The sequence below is a fragment of the Lycorma delicatula genome, chromosome 8 (assembly GCF_047948215.1).
Source record: "Lycorma delicatula isolate Av1 chromosome 8, ASM4794821v1, whole genome shotgun sequence".
Classification (NCBI taxonomy): Eukaryota; Metazoa; Arthropoda; class Insecta; order Hemiptera; family Fulgoridae; genus Lycorma; species Lycorma delicatula.
Window position 1 is genome coordinate 93,171,689 of NC_134462.1, and position 21,571 is coordinate 93,193,259.

Consider the following 21,571-nt stretch of genomic DNA (forward strand, 5'->3'; position numbering starts at 1 on the left):
TAAATTTGTTGAATACAAACAAATAATAAAACTGGGTAAACTATATGTATGCAAAAAGTATTTTAATTTAACAATCTACATACAGTTTAGCAACGCTTTGGATAAAAAAAAAATAATTTGCTTAACTTATCACTATTCTGTTAAAATAAAATAAGTAATCATACCTGAGCTATACAAGTGCAAAGAAAAGAATAGATAAAAAAAATTGTTTAAAAAAATAACTTTTTGTTTGTAACTACTCACAAAAGGTTTTTCAATATTCCAATACAAGATACTGACAGCAGACATAAGTATGAAACATTTTTACTCTTTTCTAAGCAAAGCATTCTTTCATATGCTTACAGGCTGCAATAAAAAAATGGGTATGCTATAAAAATTGTCAGGGAATACTCTTATTAAACAAGATTGTTAATTAATTCGGTTGTAATGCCACTGCTAGTACAACTGTATGGGATCCATCATATTAATAGATTTACCATAAAGAATGGAAGTGAAAACTTACTTAGAAAGAAACACAAATTTATGACTTAAATCATAATTAAAAAAGTAATCGGTAAAGGTCATCCTAGCAGTACAGACAATTTTTAACTGATTAGTTAGAAAAATGATTATTATACATTTTAAGATTGGAGTTATAAAAAATTTATTCGTGCCTAAGTAAGTTTTTGGTTTATGTTAAGCTTCTTTACTTTAAATAAAATTTTGATAATTTTCACCTTAAAATAAAATGTACAGTAGTGATAATCAAATAAATTTCTTTCTAAAATACATTTTCTGACAAATTTTAAAAATTAAATTTTTTAATTGTAGTCATAATTTAACATTAATTTTCACTGCATAAAAGTGTTCCCAAATTATATGGAAAATGTTCTTCTAGAAGATGCTTTCAGAGCTAATTATTTAGCACTTTGGCAATGTAGCTTACTGGTGACTTTGTTTTTAAATTCATTGATGGAAAGGTATAATGTATTATATATGGATAATAGAATAGTATGATTCTAATGATAAATATGATTTGAACTTTTATAAAATAATAAATTTCATACGACTAACTTACTAAAATGCTTGAAATGTGCTTCCAGATCTTTACAGTACTAAGCTTTCCTTCATTTGAAAGTAAAGGTTTACTTCCAAATGTTTCTGAAAATAAACATTTGTTTCCTTGTAAACCAATATTTCAAAATGAAATAATACAAGATCTCATACTGCATTAATAATTGTTCTTGATAGAACTGTTTTCATGTTACACATCATAATATATCATCTATGAGAAGGTCCTTATTATGTTTCTATTGTCTTTAAAAAAAAAGATTATTTAACCATCTAAAAGAACTTGATAATTTTAAAAAAACCTAAATTAAACATTTTTTTTTTGCAGACACCACATTATACTGGTTTTTTATGTATTTACTTGATATACATTCAAATATTTTTCAATTAGCACTTTTAAAAATGGTTATTTCCATCAAATTGTCATATAATTATTATTTTTGTGTGTCAGTACAAACTATTATCTACTTCTGCTTCTTTCTATTAATTTTTTATTTTGTGATGCAGCTTTGATAATGATGCAACCACAGCTTCCTTTGATCCATTCTGAGTATTCCTTTTGTAGCGGGGGGACCAGACTAACACATGATCTTGATAAGATTTAATATATAATTACATCGTATATATAATTAAATATACTGAACTGAATCAATTAGTTTATCCAAGATATCAATTTTACTTAGATTACTGAACATAAATAAAGCTCTCTTCCATCACAATCTCGAGATAGGAAAAATTTTATAAGTGTAAAATAAATCTTTTCAGTTTATTTTTCATTGTTAAATATCATATTTTTCTGTTACGTAGTATCGCTTGAGATTTAACTTCAATTAATCCACACTACGATTTTTTTCACAAAGATGATGTATTTTTAAAATGGTAAAAAAAAATTAAAAGATTTTTTATAACATACTTTTTTACAGGTTCGTCTCCGAATTTCATTAGAGATCTTATTGCAGTTGGTGCTGTGTAAAACTGGTTAACCTTGTACTTTGCAACAATTGACCAGAATCTGTCATTCTTTGGGTAAAATGGAGTTCCTTCAAACTGCAACAAAGTATAAAAAAAATAAAAGTTTAAATTTATCTTTATCATAGTACCCAATCTGTAATGAATATGATTTAATTAATTTTCTTTTAAACAACTCAGCAAGGAAATGGGTCTCATCTTAATAAATTTTGTTTGATTATTTAAAAACAGTGTAATGATATAAAGAATATTTTTAAACTAATAAACTGATATTACTACAGAAGAAACTTTCTTGACCCAATTCTTCATTAATTCAAAGCTTCCAATTGGTTCCTTACAATTTGCATTAAATGCAATACAAAGAACTCCCAATCATTCACACTTTATATTACCAATATAAAGTGAAACCTTTTGCCAGGATTATCATAATTTATGTACTGCAATATGTTTCATGAAATATGCTTCAATGAATTTCTTTTCCAGAAAACTCCTAATCTTGAACTGATTTCTCTAAGGATTTGTTTTCTATTGTTTACAGTTGCAAACTGCCTAAAAATATCTATAACCCAGGGGAAATTCATGTAGAAATTAGAAAATTTTAATCGTGAAATGTATTTAACCAACTTCACTAAATAAGGCAACTCCTCTCTAATCTAATAAATGTTTAATTATCTAATGAAGGACAATTTCTTCAAATCATTTATAAAGGCTTTTTCTACATATTCTTAAGCAAATGTGACTGAGAATAAAATCAATGAAGCTTTTTTATTTCTTCTTTTCTGTGATTTATTGTGATACTGTGTGTACATGTCACTGTTATCTATTTCAAGCTTTTTATTATTATTTATTTTTTGCTGAAGTGTGCGTTGCAGTCTTTCAACTAGTGAAGATCAAGCAACCCCCTCCCACATGGCCCAATGATCTGAAGATGATGTGTATGACATATGGCCCGAGTCTTGTACAGACTCAGGTCTACCATTTCTGAGATGTGTGGTTAATTGAACCCCATCTACCAAAGTACACCGGTATCCAGTGTCTAGTATTAAAATCTGTATAAAAGTAAATAACTTCTGTCTCCTTAATCCATTCGGCTATACCAGCTACACAGTAACTAACTTCTAATATGATTTGAACCTCAGAACCTTCGACTTCAAAAATCAGTTTTTAAACAAGTAATTAATGATAACAAGTTTATTATTAGACCAGCCTAATGAGCTATGTTTTGGTTTTGAACATTTTTTACATTCATCATGTCTTCACCTAAGTTGGTGCAAGGGCAGTACAAAACATTAACTTTTAGATACATTCATCACTACAGGGAAAAATAAAATAAGAAGGAACTTTTGTAATAAAAGCTATAAAATGTAACCAAAACATAATATCCTTAAAAAATAAATTATACTATTGTACAGCATCTAAGCAAAGTGGTGCTAGTTTTAATGAAATTAATTATTCTAAATTACTTTTTATTTACAGCTTATATATTTGCAAATTAAATGAATTAACTGCCTCAACTTATTTCTTTTGAATTATATTTAAATATTTACTTGAAAAAAATATCCAAACTTAATAGTTCAAATTTTTTATCAGTCTTTTCAGCTTTGATTAATGTAGTTCTGCTGTAGTAGTGAGTTATTTATTAAAAATAAGAATCAGTCCATATCAATGAAAGGTGATAATGAGTTTTAATTACAAAATTATTTACTAAACGTACTAAACTCAGGATTAAGAGAGAGAATTTGAAGTAAGCATGTATAATATTTTTTTTTCATTCTTTTATGACAGAATAGTGCAAAAGGTTGGGATTTATCTTCATGTATAGTAGATAGATAGCTTAAGACTTACTCAGACTTGTTTCATTTTAGTGCTAGCAGCCTCCACACAGTTTGATACTGTTTGCCAGTATCCACGCACTAGTTAGGATCTAATTAATAATACATGCTGGTCTGGGGCTCGAGATATATTACAAGCTAGACGTACTAACTGCATTTACAAGGGATGCAGCTGCCTACAGACTTAAATCAAGAAGGTTGTACCAGATATTTAAATACTTTTGTAGTAATCATAATAACCATTTAACTAATTTACATTTTTATGAAATAAGACATGGCTTTCATTCAGTATTAATGCAAGGCTAATCTGTCAGACATCAATTTTTCAAAAGTTTTGAAATACTAAGCACAAATCTACTATTTGTGCTGTAATCCTGATTAGAGTTCAAGATTGGAATCTAATTAATTTCTTCTCGAGAAACATGTTTCTGAGAAAGCACAAGCGTTGACATTTTGAAGTGAAATCTGCATTATGTATGGGTATATCCCAAATTTAGCTGGTGTGGACTCTCAGGAAATTAATCTAAAATCGTTTTAATACTTAGATTTTAAATAAAATTATTTAATTAATAATACAGTTTCACTAGCTAGTAGAATCTGTATTTTATCTCCTAATGACAACAACATTTTTTCATTCGGGTGTGTGTTTGTGCATGAGCACACATACACACATACACACACACACACACACACACACACACACACACACACACACACACACACACACACACACACACGCACAGAGAGAGAGAGAGAGAGAGAGAGAGAGAGAGAGAGAGAGAGAGAGAGAGAGAGAGAGAGATATTTAATTAAAAATATTTTAAAGTAATGATTATGATTACAGAAGATGCTTTATTAATTGAAAAGAATAATACATACAATAACAGATGTAGCTCCATTAGCTAAAGGTCCATAAACAACATAACTATGTCCTGTAATCCAGCCAACATCAGCAGTGCACCAGTAAATATCACCTGGGTGATAATCAAAAACATATTTAAATGTAGTTGCTGCGTACAACAAATAACCACCAGTTGTATGAAGAACTCCCTTTGGTTTGCCTGTTGAGCCACTGCAAAATAAAACAAAAATTATAAGTAATGATGAAAACTGTAAATAAACTTAATGAAAACTCTTGCAGCTGTAGTTTTTGGAAAGTAATGTTTCTTAAATGGCCTTTGTTAATAATAAAAAAAGAAAAAGTGTGAACTCATGTGATCTAATAGGCAAGAGCAATGAGGTAAAGCAATGAACAAAACCAAAGAGCTATGTACATAAAGTAGAATCATTTTTATACTTACTACATTAGAATAAAATTGTTAATTTATTCAGGAATAAGTTACACATTAACTTAGATGTTTGAATATTTATTAACAAACAGTTTTAAATCACAAATAATAAATCAGTATAATTAAGACCAATAAAGAGTATTGTTGGTTACACCTTAAAAGTATATGGTATTTACTTTTAAGATGAGAAAGTTCTGCTTTGGATAATATTTATTTTACGTACCAATCGGCTGAAAGTAAAAAGTAATTAATAACTTATCTTGAATTTGATTTATTTTCTGTAATATATCATAAAATGGCGAATTAAATTGTGACTTAATATAATGGACGTGTAAAGGATGCTAGTTGGTAGATGCAAACCACGGTGATACTCCATGGTTTCCACTTCAACCTGAGGCAAAAGTACTTGCACTTGTCAAGTATTCAAGTGTGCTTGAGAACATGTATGACTTGTTCAATGTCTGTACTCAAACAGTGGGTTCTTTTTACAATCTACTCATCCTACGGCCAGAAAGATGAATAGCCAATACAGCCTAGAAAAATGTTATACACTCTTAAAAATTAAGGCTTCTTACACTATTATTCTTATTTTGTTAGAAATATTAATTATACACTAAGAACTCTGTACTGAAGTATGAATATTATACTAACCTAGTGCAGTTTTGAAATTAATTGTATTTGAACAAACCATTTAGAATCGATATCTTTTGGCCAAAACTCTGATCTCTGGGCTACTAATACTGATTCATTGTAAGCCTAACACAGAGGAGATGACTGATATATAATATCATGGAAAACCATTTTACTTAAATTGCAGGAAATATGAAAATATGAATTTAATTAATATTGATAAAGAATAATTCAGAGATAATGTACTTATAATTAATCTGAAAAATAGTTCAAATGATGACTTATTGGCAAGGAATATATATATGCTTAAGTACCTTGTGTATAACATAAACAATGGATCTTCAGCTCCAACCCAAACTGGATAACAAGAACTTGATGCATCTTCCATTTCATCATCCCACCAGAAATCTCTATCGTCAGTCATTGGAATCTGTAATAAGTGGGAAATACTTTCTTTTAATTAAGTTTAAAAATTGATGCAGTAAAATCTTTAAAAATATATTCAGTAGTTGATTAAAAGTATTACAATAAATCTGTCAGGAGAAGCATAAATAGAACCAAGATAGAAGAGTAAGCTTCATTACGTACAAATTCACTACATCTACCCAAAGAATAACTTTAATCCAGAAAAAAATGTGTATTAGCAATAAATAATATAAGCCATGTTTCAACAAATCAGTTTCTTTATAGTTTTTTCTTCTAATGCTATACTGTGTGTTCAATAAAGAGATTTACATGTTTAAATAGTTGTGACTGCTAATTAAAATTAAGAAATAAAAGCAAATATTAACAATTTATCTTTTTCAGTAATCAATACTTGAATATTAAAAATATACTTATTAGCATTATGTGTATGATATTAGCAATAAATTTCCAACTGGTGTGCTAAATAGTAGTCATTAACTTTCAATCTTAGCTAATTAGAGTGAGATGTGTGTGCAGTTGCATACATATGACAAATGAATGACATCTGTATTCAATTGGAGAAAGAGGATCAGATATTTGATACAATAGTATGTTACATTATAAAGGAATGAAGGACATTACAAAGCAGAAGGCTCAATAATCATTAATACTGTAACAAACTCTTTGTCTAATTGTTATAATTGTATTATGCTAATTTGAAAAAATAAAATAAAATTACATAATACAGACACCATTCTATTTTTTGTCTAAATAAAAAGTAAAAATTATTTTTAATATCCCTACAATTAATAATTGTATGCAATTCTTCTCCTCTATTTTTAAATCAAATACTGGATATTATTACCCTTAAAAAAGTAGTACTGACGTAATGTAGCAAAAATCAACAGCGATGTTAATTTTTCAGAGTTAGATTTTTTATTAATCTTAATATTAAAATAGATACACCAGGAAAACATTTTGTATGATTAGATATAAATAACTATACCTGTTTTAAAATGTTAACTGATGGGTATGTACAGAAGATGTAAACAAACAAAGCTCTCTCATTTATAAATTTCTAGATGTTGTTAGATGGATTAAACTGTTTTCATAGATTACTAAACTGATTATATTAATTATTTAGTAAGTGATTAATAGATTAGTGCAGTATAATAACTTCCACAGTACATGCCCATGTAAAATTTCCTGGTGTGACTATATTATTTGTTAAATTAATATTATTGTTGAACAGAAAGTAAAATGTGAAAAAACAAGTTATTTAATATTTTGATTAATTTTTGATAATTTGATACATGTATCAAACATACATGTATTTTTCCTATTATGTCTGTCTTTTCCCGGTATAAAAGTATTTCATTCTAAATCAGGTAGAGTTAGGTTATATGACTATTATAAAAAAAAACAAAAACTAATCAGTTATGTGCATTTTAATCTTCTATTTTTATTTCCAAGATTTTTATTGCTTTGATCTCATTTTGTGAACTCAATTCTTTTCAATATTTCATCATCAGATATACTTTTATAGTGCTCTAATCTGATATTTTAACAACAAAATATCTAGTAAAAGTAATAATTCGTAATGAAGAATATTGAAGAACATTGACAGATAAAATTAACAGTACTATTTATCCTAGAATTAAAATTTAAAATTAATATTAAAAAAAAGTATATATTTATTGACAAGAAGCTATTTACTTTTGATAACTAATGTGAACTCATGCATGTGCACATTAGTGCTTGCCTATCTGCGTTTATTGATTTTATTTTTTTGTTAACATGCTTAATAGGTATGTGTTATCAAAAGTGTTAACATACCGGTTTACTAGCTGGTGAATTCTCAAAATTGTTGGAATTTATTGAACAGTTCAACCTGCGAAGATGTCTGACAACAATGCAAGCGGCCACTTCATGTCCAAGTTTCTTGCTACGTTGCATGGCTGAGGTCAAGATTTAAACTTCATTCAAAACACACACAACCATTCTAATGACATACTTTCTTAACTTAGTTACTAATATCAATAATTTGTACATGTAATTTACTTTTAGTTAAAAAATACATAACAAATTTGAAAATTACATACAAACTTATTTTTTGTATTATAAACACACACTGAATAAAACACTGATCTTATATAAAGTATCAAAAGAAAAAGTTACAAAATTGTATGAAAGGAAGTTCTAATAAATTTAAATTGCTAAGATCTGAAATAGAGTAAAATCTGATCAAATGGTCACCTTTACTCTGCAATTACCAGTTTGAATGCAACACAGCACATCCGTTACAGTTTTCCCAGTAGAAGACACAGTAGAGTAGGTTTTGTGCCAGTCACTAAGCCTGATTATTATAGTGTGTATTACATTCCTCACAATTACTTGCAGGTGAATGCAACTATCACAGTTTTACCAAACTTTAAGAATGCAGTATCTACTGTCTCATTAGGCTATAGGCTATCTTCATGATATCTCAATTTATAATGGGGTACAGATTAAGATTAAAACTATTTATCCACTGCTATTCCAGCTACACTTAAAAATTCAGTACACACTCAATATGCTAATCACAAGGACATAAGAATCAACCATCTGGCAGTACCAGTCTGTCAGCAATGAAAATTCTATGGGGAGCATTCAGTTCACTGTTGGTTTATTCATGACAGTCTAAACCATTAGTACATAGTGGAATCATTTGATTCCAAGTTGAGGATCGAGAAAAAATCCACAGTCTGCATTGTAAATGGCTAATAGTGGAGAAAGGCAGACTCCACCATCACTATTCTAAGATTGAAATATAAAATGCCCCCGCCTGACCAAAATCTTCCCTTGATTTGAAACTACAGCCTTCCTGGTTGCCATTAAACTGAAATAGGTCACCATTTCTACCACGAGTCCAAACCTAAATCAATGGTGCTTAAAACTTTTTTCTGAATGGTCACAGATTAACAACCAGTTAAAAGATCAAGCTATATGCTCCCAATTTTAAGTTGCTATATATAAGGCCAGAGTAAATTACACTTATCTTTGCAAATTTCTACTGTTTAATTAACTTCTACTGTTTTAAATTAATGATTGATAAATGGTTGATTGGTATGAGATAAAAATGGCCTGCCTCAATGTGTCTAAATGAATTAAAAAATAATATTATTTCAATTGTTTTGAGGTCAGACAAATAATGAAAGAATATTTCATAAAATCATAAAACAGGTTGTTTCTTTTTTCAAAATTATTCTCTTAAAAATTACCCAAGTGTACTTAAAATGATTATACTGCATATAAATAATCATGCAGCTTAAAATACACTATAACTTAATATACTATATTCCTATTTGATGTTCTAAACTCTGAAAAAAAAAAAATAAATAAATAAAACTACCTCTAAATTTTGTCAAAGTACACTTCTAGATAATCTTTCTGTAGGTTTTTTCAAATCAGTGTGGTTAATTGTCCTGTTTTACTATTATGTTTATTAACTGAGACTAGTTTTTCTATCTCTTTTGAGCAGACACTTGTAATCAAGAATAATCATTAATTAGGATTTACTACATTATCATTTTTATTATTAAAACTGTACACATCATACTTTAAAACTCACTTTATTATATTTCAATTTTATTAACTTCAAACATTTTTACAACTTATTTATAGTGAATATGAATAAAATTTCTAAAATCTATTATAAAACACAGGAAAAAAAAGAAAAAAAAACCAGAATAAAGACTCTTTTACATGAAAAGCAAACTTTGTAACAGAATACATATTTATGAGATTGCAATCGTTTTTAGTTGAAAGGCTAAATTAGAATAGAAACCTAACAAGTCTTGCTGCACTTCTGATTGTTCTGAAACTAAAGTCAACAACTTTTTTTAATATCTTTTGTGGCCAAAGCTAGTTCACAATAATCCTGACCTCATTTTTTAATGTGTAGGCTGTCTACAGTTGTGTTTGTTTTAAAGTAATTGTTTTGTTTATGTGTCTATATTCAATTTTAAAAAAAATTACAATGTAATTAAATATCTTACAGTATGAAAATATTGTTGTCAATTTTTTGTTGGTGCTTTTGTTCTATTTTGTGTTTGCTGCCTGTTTCTAAAGAAACAGATATAATTTTTTTTTCTTTTATTGGGGCATATCTTTCTTTTGAAAAATAGGACGCTATCAAATTTTCTAGTCAGTGTTTATTTATTTTGTATGAATAGATTATTCCTGTTACATGCATTTAAGTGCAATTTTATACGTTTTTTAATAGTATTTTGTATTCCACAATTCCTTTTACATTGTGCTTCCAAGAAATGTTTGGTACACTGCTGAGAAAAACCCTCTTAAGTTCATGAAATCTTCCCTTCACTTATCTAAAACGCTCAATTTTGTCGCATGTATAAATTTAGCTGTAGGCTTTATTCTAATAAAAGTGTAATACTGTTCAGAAAAATATCCTTTTCCAACCAAAAAAAAAAAATGTTATAACTTTTTTCAAAACTATTATAAAAAGTTTTTTTTTAAATAAGTTTTTTAGATGCTCACTGAAACTCCCTATTTCTGCTGACACACTACATTTTCAGGTATATATTGAAAAATATTACTTGACTTTATGCAGTTGATTCTGGATGTAAATTCCCAATTCAGTCTTCCAGACTGAAACATCTACATTGTAAAGGAATTTTTAGGTAAATTCGTAATTTAAATTAAATAAATTTAATTTTTATATATAATTTTACATGTTTTTAAATAAATTTACATGAAAAGTAATAATTTTTTTTTAAGAAAGAATATTTTTTAGCTTACATAAAAATAAATTTGGAGTAACTGTTTTAATGGATTACTGTAGGATCTAAATTGTTTTCAATTCATATTAATGCAGTTATTAATTATTTTCCAAAGAAGTGAAAAAATATAAATAATTAAATATATAAAAAAAAGAAATGTTTAGATGGCAGTTTTCCTATTCAATTTTATATCATGTATAAAATCATGATTCCTTATCATGTATAAATTATCTTGGTTCCTTTGCTCTGTTTTTTCTTTGGATGTAATAAATGTATATGTTGTACTCAGTCATTTGAGGAACAAGAGATGAAACTGGTTATAAGTACTGACTAAAATTTGTACTAGATATCAAGATGGTAGTTTGAGAAAAACAATTTTAATCACATTCAAAAAGTATTGAAAACAATCTTAGGGACTTAAATAATTAGAAATTTAAACATATTACCCTGTTTTATCTGAACAGTATTTATAGATATTAAAGAAAGAAAAATGGAATTGATTATAAGCATAAGAAAATATAACACACCAATTTTTTAACATCATATTTACCTGGATCTCAGGTCACAATATTTTAGGTGAGAATTTTTTCCTAAGTATTTGAACAATATATGTCATATATATATCAGTGGTTATTAGTAAAATTTAAAAAATAGATTTAGCAGTTATCTACTTTATGTAACAAGTTACCTTCACATGATATGACAGAAGTCAAAGTTAAATTAAACCATGTAAAATCATTTAAGTAGAGTAATAGACAGTAATGTTTTTATTTTGAAACAAACTTGGTTTATAGCCTAAAATAATAATTCACTTACTATGAAAAAAATAGAAATAAGTAACATAACTTGTCAATTACAAACAATAATTTTTTTTACCTTCATCACATATCTCCTTCAACCGTAAAAGTTTATCACCACGGAAAACACTGTCAGCAGTTAACAAAACTTTACATTTACAATCAACCATCCTTTCAGCAAGTGAATCTGATGAGAATCCAGCAAACTGTAAAAAATGAATTCAATTATAAAAAAAAAAATGTTTTATGTAAATTAGATTAGTAAAAACTGATTAATTTACATGAAGAAATGATAAAACTGAATAAATTTCCAGTGATATGTATTGTAGCATAATAATAACCATTATAGTACACGGTATATCATACACTAAGTTATACTAAATGGATATTATGTATCTGTTTGTCTACCTACTGTCAGGAGTTTTCCCTTGAAGTTGGGAGATTGATTGAACATAGCATGCTGATAAATTTAATTTTTAACTAACAGTTCCTTCTTCAGAAACTTATGGTAATTTTTATCCTTTACAGAAACATGTTACAGCCTAAAAAATGAATAAGTTTTGTGTTACTGAATATTAGGGAATGACTATACTGGCACAAAATATATTTAAGATTTATGGACAATGCACTGCATGCTTATTTATACCAATATATTCTTGCAAAATTTCTTTCTGATAATATTTCTTAAGAGTAACTAAAATTAATTATTTTTTATTTTCTCTGTCACGTAAAATATTCTATTTTGTACAATTTAAAATTAAAAGATTAAAAATATGCCTAACATGATTACAAAATGTTTTTAATAATTGTTTATCTTAAGAGTAATTACAATTAATCAGGCTTTTCTATTCTGTAAAATCTAAAAAGATATAAATCTTGACAGACAGTTTTTAAATAAATTCATAAGTAAACATTAGTGTGTAATCATGTTCAGTATCTTTTTTAATCCTGAAATGAACAAAGATCTCAATTCCACCATTTTAAAATGTATTTTCAAGGCTAAATTTCCATTAAAATAAATTGATTTCCATAATTCTTTTTTATTTGGTAAAGTAAGTTGTATTGGTGATCCTGTAGAATATGTTTTTTTTTCAGAAAACATAACATGAAAGTTATTTTAAATTTAAAAAATAGTTAATTGACATTAATGATTTCAAAGTATTTTGTTTGCCATTTTAAATTTTTAATATTGCTTGCTAGAGTAAAATGATAATTCAAGAAATTCAAAAAAAGAAATTGGTTGGAAAATTTTGTTACATAATGTATCAAAAATTAGCTTAAAGATGATTTAAATAAATCCTTTCAGTGTAATATTTTATAAATGTTGAAATATATAAACAAGGTAAAAACAATACATATTCAAGAAGATTTTTAACTACATGAGGTGGTAAATATTTTTAATGTTATTTTTCTGTATTTCTTTCAGTATCAAGATTCAAGTTTTTTGCCTTTTGTGGTTTCTTGCAAATTTTGTTTTTTATACAGGCAATACCTACCCAATCATATTTTAAATAAAAACAACATTTAAAACATTAAACAAATCTGAGTATATAAGTGTAAAGTAATAACTTTCACTTTTATTTTTATTTTAATAATTTTAAGTTGGTACCAAATTAGGATTAGTCTTTTTTTTTTTGGAAGATCATAATTTAAAGAAAAAAACCGAATATTTAGTGTATTTTTTAAGTTGGATTTTTTTTAAAAAGGTATGCTTTGTAAGAGAAAATCCATCACATATTTCCAGTAACTAACAGATGGAAACACAACTGATCCCTATTCTGGAGCAAGTAGGAAAAATATCTAGTTATTTATGTACCAACCATGTTGTGTTAATTTTTAATATATTGTTTTGTCAGTTTTTTTAAAAAATAAAAACAAATTGATGATTCAGTAAGAATCACAAATATTTCTGATTCTATTTTTATTTGTATTTGTACTATGCTTCTAATTGCTTTACAGCTAGAATCACTGCCTATTTAGAAAAATATCTATTAATTTAGAAAAAAAAGAAAATGAAATAATTATTCATTACTTCTGTAACCATGAAAATTTTATGAAAATTATAAAACACATCAGTATTCTTAATTTACAGTAGTGTGTCTATGTTTTACTAACAAAACAAAGTTATTTTTATGTTAAGTCTGTGTAAAGAAAGTAAATTAACTATACATATTTCTCTTTTAATGAATATTTTACATAAACGTTAAAGGTATGTTTTAATTTTTTAGAAAAGTATTGTTGGCATTTTTAGAAATTAGTAGAATAAATCTGGCAAATTAACATTCTGAAGGTTCTGAATTTAAATCCTGGTCCTGCTTGACATTTCAAATGCTAGTCAAAAAAAATTTCTCATAAAAAAAAAGACTGGGTAGGCAGGTATAATGGGTGTAAGCCTGTAGTTACTGGAGTAAAACAAAAAAATGAATGTACTAAATTGTAATGTTTTTTTAGAGAATAAAAAGAAAAAAAATTGATTATAGATAACTCCAAGGTGTTAGTTGAGTGAACAATGTATTATTGTATATGTTTTCTCTTCATCAAAATAAAGTTTCATGAAAAATTTCTTAATATTTTATTACCATCCATTTTGAACAGTAAATGTTTTTGTTACAATTTTTCAAATTACTTCAATGATTTATCTGAACTTTAAGTTTGTATTTTTAACATCTGTTTGTATTCTATGTTTTCTCTCAGTTTTTTCTTCATTTTTACTTTTTCGTCTAGATAGCACTATAGCAGAGCTGTAGCTCTAGAGGGAAAAGTATTGTAATTGATCCAATTTGGGCATATGTGGTTTTCACTGGATCTTGATGTTTTCACCTTCTTTCTTTTTCTGTTTAGCTTCCAAAACCACTGTAAGGTATTACTTCAGAGGATAACTGGGAATGATATGTATGAGTAAATGAAGTGTACTCTTCTGCAGTCTCAGGTCGACCATTCCTGAGATGTGTGTAGTTAATTGAATCCCAACCACCGAAGAAAACTGGTATCCACTGTCTAGTATTCAAATCTGTAAAAAAGTTATTTCTGCCTTTGCTAGGATTTGAACCTTAGAACTCTCGACTTTGAAATCAACTGATTTGCAATGACGAGATAACCACTAGACCAAGCCGGTGGGTTTACCAATTAAGCCTGCTACTCTTCAAGATCTGCAAAATCAAACTACTACAGCAGTTAATTCAATAACTAGGGACCAGTTACCAATAAAAGTAATTTGGGACCAATTAAAGTAATTAACTGTTATTTATAAATCTCAATTTTTACATCCTTTTACGAGGTAAAGGAAGTATTGTGATAGCGAATAATTTTGGTTTTCAGATTTTAACGGATATTTCCATTTGACCATTCCTGAATCCATTTTGACTATTTTCGGCATGACGTCTGTACGTACGCCATATGTAACCCAACCACCAGAGAACAGGTATCCATGATCTAGTATTCAAATCTTTATAAAAGTAACTGCCTTTACTAGGATTTGAACCTTAGAACTATCAACTTCAAAATCAGCTGATTTGCAATGATGAGTTTACCACTAGACCAACCCAATGGGTAATGTTTTGAGAACTAAGAAACCCAAAAACCAGATGGAAATTTTTTGGATGTTAATGTTCATGTGTGTGTGCGCGCGCGCGCGCACGTGTGTGTGGTGTTATCCAGAACTAATAGACAAATTTTGACCAAACTTGGTCAGATTACTTCTGTAAATGGGGCATTACAGGATTAAATTTTCAACTTAAAAGGTGAAGGGATTGAGGCTGTCTAATTAAGGTCATATTTTTCTTAGGCACATTTGTTAACAATTAAAAAATAACAATATTTGCAAAATTGCATCCCCACCCCAAAAAATGCTGTTGTAGTTGTCTGCTACATTGTGACATCACAGGTGAGTGATACAATTAAATAAATGAATAATATTTGAAGTGTAAAAAAGTAATTTGGTCTGGCAGGGTCTTGAACTTGATCACCTGGTTTAGTTGGCAATTGGTGCGTTAAGCCTCATGGCTACACCAGTCTGTCGACTGTACAAGAAAATTTGTTCTATATAAGGTGTAAAATTATATTACTTTAGTTAGTGTCAACCATTGCTGCTAGTACCGTCACACCAGCACAAATTAAATATGGTATGCTTTAGTTAGAATCATTAAATTAAATAAATGAAAAATTATTATATTTAAATAAAATGATAAATATCCTTAATTAAGGTGTGTGTGTGTGTGTGTGTGTGTGTGTGTGTGTGTGTGTGTAATCCGTGCATCAGAAAAGCCGCATGATTAAGTATTCTATCAAGTACTGTCTCATTTAATTGTTTAAAAATGTCTGCTATTACTACAGGAGTATCCAATAATAAAAAAAACAGTTGAGTAGACAAAATACAGAATTGTAGACAAAATCATATTGAAAAGCAGCAAAAAATATTACTTCCACCATTATTACACTATTATATCTTTCTGATATACCTAAAGCATCTCTTGACACCAATGTATTGTATTGTTACAATTCTTTGATAGAAATTTATCCATACAGTGGATACACAAAATTATAAAATAAAATACAGAAAAATACTTATAGAGTAGTCAAGCATATTTAAAAATTTTAAATTCACAAGAATTATAAGGTATAATACCGCAATAACATAATAAATTTACACAGTATTTCACTATTCAGGAAGTTGAAAAATAAAACTTATGAATTTTTAAATAAATTAAATTATTATTACTAAAAATAAGGCGCAAAACAGATGAAAAATCCTATTTAAACATTAAAAGTATAATTCATTTATTAAGTATACTATATCGCAAGATCACATTACTGTCATTCAACTGATATTTATTTAATAGCTCATTCCAATTCAATAATTTTTGAATTAATTTTACTTTACGTATAAATTATTTAATAACTCATTCCAACTCAATTTTTTAATTAATGTTACTTTACGTATAAATTACCCTAAATAGGTTATTATATTTTTACTATATATTACATATATTTTAATATTTATTTTATTATTTTGATGAATGTTACAAACAATTAAATTGTTAACTGGATTATAAAAATTACTTATGCAAGTAATAAAATATGTCCATACAGTGTTATTCCTAAGACATTACTATTTTACTTCATCAATAAAAATTAAAGCAAATTAGAGTGATCAAACAAAAAGATGAAACAAAATATAAAATTAGCATTAATTCTTGAAAATATATTACACTATTATTGAAATAAGTTAAATAAATAAAAAAGGAATTAAAGTAACCCTTGCTTTTTAAAATAATCTATTTTTTTGTAAACATGACTATCTTTTTGTCTTTTATGTAGAACCTTTTATTGTTGCTGGTTATGGTTGTGAATCTAACATGAAAAATAATTTCATTGGTATATTGTAAGAAATAATATATCACTACATATTATTACCTGAATTCCTATTACAAAAATTTACTTAATTTTTCATCTTATCTCACTAATTCTTACTGCATATTTTATAATTAAAACTATTTTTTTCTAATTTTAACTTATAATAATGCCATTGCTCTTATATATTCAGACAGCCTTCTCTTGAGTAATCTCCTTTGAAAGACCTACCGAGATATGTCACAAAAAAAGAAATATGAGTACTTAGCTGCTATTTTCTATTGCTTTCAGTCATGCAATATTCAAAGCCTAGCACAGCCAAATTTTAAGCTTTTCTAACTGCATCAACTGTTAATCATTTGGTGCCCTGAACAATTGATCACTTACAGCAATTCCTGTAGATACCTATAGACCTATGTATGCAATTATATACCTATGTATATAATTCCTGTAGATCGACTACAATGCCTACTTCTTAATAAGATGTGAACTCCTTAAACACAAGAATTTTTTATAAAGGAAGTGATGTATTCGTATATAGAATTATAAAATAAAAACCATTCAGTAATATTTCAACTATAAAAAACTTTTATAAACTTACAACTATGGAATGTACAGCACCAATTCGTGTACAAGCTAACATGGCGACAACAATTTCCAATATCATCGGCATATAAATAGCAACTCGATCTCCCTTTTGTACACCTTTTGATTTAAGTACATTGGCAAACTTGCAAACCTCTTCAAGAAGTTTTTTATATGTAAGTCGACTGTAGTCTTCAGGATCATTTCCCTCCCTGAAATCAAATTTAAGAAATTAATATATATATAAAACCAATTATTTTTTGACCCTAGGACACTAAGAGTTCCTTTTTCACATTTCAATTACATCTCTAAAATTTGTTAAAAATAAAATAATTTTAAACATTTCATTTACTGACATAAACTTAGTAGTAAGATATATTAATACGTAAAGCTTACATAACTACAAAAGTTTTGAAAAAATGTTTGAAATATGATCTTGAATGCTAATATTAAAAAACGGCCGACTGTTCCTGAGATATGAGGTTAATTAAACCCCAGCTATCAAATTACAATGACATCTACTCTGTAATAGTCAAATCCATATAAAAGTAGCTTACCTTTATTAGGATTAAAACCTCAGAACCTCCGCTTAGAAAATCATTTATTTAACAGCTGAGTTCCATTTCAACAATGATTTTACAACTAGACCAACCCTATGGTTCAAAGATTTATATAAATTATAATATTTTCTTTCCTAGAAGGAATTAGGAATACTTCTGTAAATAATAAACTGAGTAATTTATCTGCTGGATTTAAAATTAAATTCTAAATACATAATGTAAAAAAAAAAAATTATATAAATTGATAAAAAAAAGGAAAGAATATACAACTTTTTATTCATTACATAATTCACATTTAGCATGGAAATTAGACGTATCTAATTTACATAAAATTTTATATATAACTTAGAATAAAATTAACACAAATTCTGAACATGATGTTGCTTAACATTTAAATAAACAAGGAAAATGCTCATACTAGTACAACAGTAGATAATAGTCTAAATAATATATTATATAAATGACATCACACTTTTGAAAATATTAACCTAGATAGAAATCAAGGTAGACGTGTTAAATCAAATACAAACAAGATCTGTTTAAAAGTTCTTAATTTTTTTTATTAATAAAAAGAGCTAGTTTATTTAATTATTGAATTGTCACATTTATAATTAATTAGACTTGAAAATTTTATCTGAACTATAATCGAATAGTGCAATTGTAATTGTTTATTGCATCAATTTATTATTTAAATGAATGGCAGTTTTTAGTCTTAATAAGATCAAAAAATTATCCTAGCATCTTGGAATGAAATATTTATTTTTCCTAGATAAAAAAAAATTACTTTAGTAGTATTTTAAAAAATAAATGGTTGTTGAATAAGATATACTTTAAGATTTAGTATTTGTTCTACAGGAGCAAAGTACAAAAATATCTTTTCGTATTTTATATGATGAATATGTCACTTAATGTTGAGTAAAAAGCAAGATTTCAGTTTATGGATATTACATTGAATTTTATTTGTATTACTTGTGACATGATTTCAAGATTTAAAAGAAAATTGTCTTTCTATCTATTCAGAAGTGAGTTAGTCGGAAATCTTTAAAAATATAAATTGCAGCTCAATTTTTTTGAAGATGAAAGTGTTTTCTAAAACATAGTCAACTTTTTTTAGCCTTCTGTCTTTCACCCTTTTGATATATTTTAACCATTTCTGTTTGTATTTCCCCACTGTTTTCATCATTCTGTCCTTATGGAACTCTGCCCTAATATCTCTAAATATGATGCAGACCTATCACTGCTCTAAAACTTCCATCTCCACCGCTTCTATACAATTTTTGTCTTGCCTAGGCTAGACCCATGCCTTGCTTCCATGTAACAGAACTGGCTGTGCCATAACATTATATAGACGTACTTATGTTTGCTTTTCAGTCTTTTTAAAATACCCTTGACACTTTCTAAATGTTAATTTGAAATACAATATCAAATTTATATTTTGATATATGCAAATTGTGAAGTGATAAGCCATTTCTTTATTAACTGATTAAACGATTGTAAGGTTGGACATGGTGAATAGAAAGGGTTATTATGACTGAGGTAGGTAGATTATGGGCATCAGTTAAAAATGAAATGAGTTTAAAAGAAAAAATATAATAAACAATTTAATGTATATTTTACGGTAAAACCCCGAATACCAGTTAATCTTAAGTTTTACCGATAAATTCTAAAATTTACCAAGTTACTTGGTAAAAGTCTGAAAAAATCTTGAAAACACATTTAATTTGGACTTTACAAAATCGTTTTGGTCATTGTTGACAATTACCATATTCTGTATGTAAAAGTTGACAATTCTGTAACGAAATCACTTCTAAATAGGAAAGAGCATGAATTTAAAAATGCTCTTCCCAATTTCAGGATTTCAGTTCAAAAATTCCATTAAAATTAATAATTTTCAAATGTGAGAATAATCAATTAATAGTTAACTCTTAAATACACAGTCTGGGTCTAACACCCAGATTGTTTTTTAACCAATTTATTTTCAATTTTTGCTGCGGGAAAAAAGTTTTGAATCCCAACTGAACGTTTTTCATTAAATACAGTCATTTTGTTCATTCAAACCATTCTAAAAAGGAAAGATATAAAAAACCTAAAAAATATAACTAAAAATTCTGTTTTTTAAAATATAGCCTTCCAGTTTTCTGTTTATTGTAAAATTTGCCTTTCCTTTTACAAAACACCATGATTAAAAAAACATGCTGCTAAGAAAATGTGGTTCAATTTTATTTAATGTTATTAAGAAAAATTTTTACACAAAAAAGTTAATCGATTATTCCTAATGGTAATTGTATTCTACAGGCTTTATCCTTTGAAAAGGATTTACTCTTTCAAAATCATTATTTCATATTTATTCTTCACTTTATATGTTGATTTTATAATCTTTTGAATGTTTTGTTGTAATTTTTTGATTACAACTAATGTTTTGAATCTTTTGAAAAAGACCTGTTTCATTTTTCACCCGCAGTGCACTGAAATTCCGAAATTGGGAAGAGTATTTTTAAATTCATAATATGAGTGATTTCATTACAGAATTGTCTACTTTTACCAACAGTCTATGGTAAATGTCAATAATGACCAAAACTATTTGGTAAAAGTACGAAATAAATGTGTTTTCAAGATTTTAACGGACTTTTACCAAGCGACCTGTTATATGTTAGAATTTACCGGAAAAACTTAAGATTTACCGGTATTCGGGGTTTTACCATAACATATATAATAGATTTGACTTCCTGAATATCCTGAGCAGTCTTTTCTATAGAGTAAACCTGAAACTATAAAACATTTACAGTTTTTTGCTTTTAAATTTAATTCTTTTTTAAACTTAAAACATGAAATTAAAATGGAAATGAAAAGGCTGTTTAATGAGAAGGGGAAGGATTTCTTTTTATTGTGGGTGGATTTAAATTTAAATGAAACATATGGTGAAAATAGGGAATAATTAATAGACGGTGTTGTTTGTTGAAAATGTGTATAAGTAAATTTTACAATGTGAGGAAGAGTGATACTGTAGACTTCTTCATCAATTATTTGATATATCACCGTTATCCATCGTGGAATCTTGAAAGAGATCGTAAGTAAATTAAAATTAAATTTCTTGTTGTGAAATCCATTTAATGATAAATCATTTGGTCTATTAATTCAGAAATTGAAAAATATGTAGATGTGTGCACTACCTATGATGTTTTTTTATTTGTTGAGGAAAAACAACAAAAATTCAATTTTACATTTAACATATAAATTCATCAAAATTCAATTTTCAAAGTGAAAATTGAGCTTTGAAAACAAAAATCTTTTGTTTTCAATGAACAGACTTACATGTTTGGCCTA

At 27.3% G+C, this 21,571-nt stretch overlaps 1 protein-coding gene across 1 annotated transcript in view; it reads right to left on the minus strand.

Moving 5' to 3' along the window:
* Nucleotides 1–21,571, minus strand: part of AcCoAS (acetyl coenzyme A synthase) — a 120,138-nt gene that overhangs the window by 14,592 nt on the left and 83,975 nt on the right. The window contains exons 2-7 of the mRNA XM_075373982.1: nucleotides 17,704–17,899; nucleotides 11,833–11,959; nucleotides 8,012–8,133; nucleotides 6,085–6,200; nucleotides 4,731–4,923; nucleotides 1,964–2,097 (exon numbers count right to left, since the gene is read on the minus strand). Of these exons, the coding sequence (XP_075230097.1) occupies nucleotides 1,964–2,097; nucleotides 4,731–4,923; nucleotides 6,085–6,200; nucleotides 8,012–8,133; nucleotides 11,833–11,959; nucleotides 17,704–17,899 (888 nt within the window). The remainder of the gene's footprint in view (nucleotides 1–1,963; nucleotides 2,098–4,730; nucleotides 4,924–6,084; nucleotides 6,201–8,011; nucleotides 8,134–11,832; nucleotides 11,960–17,703; nucleotides 17,900–21,571) is intronic.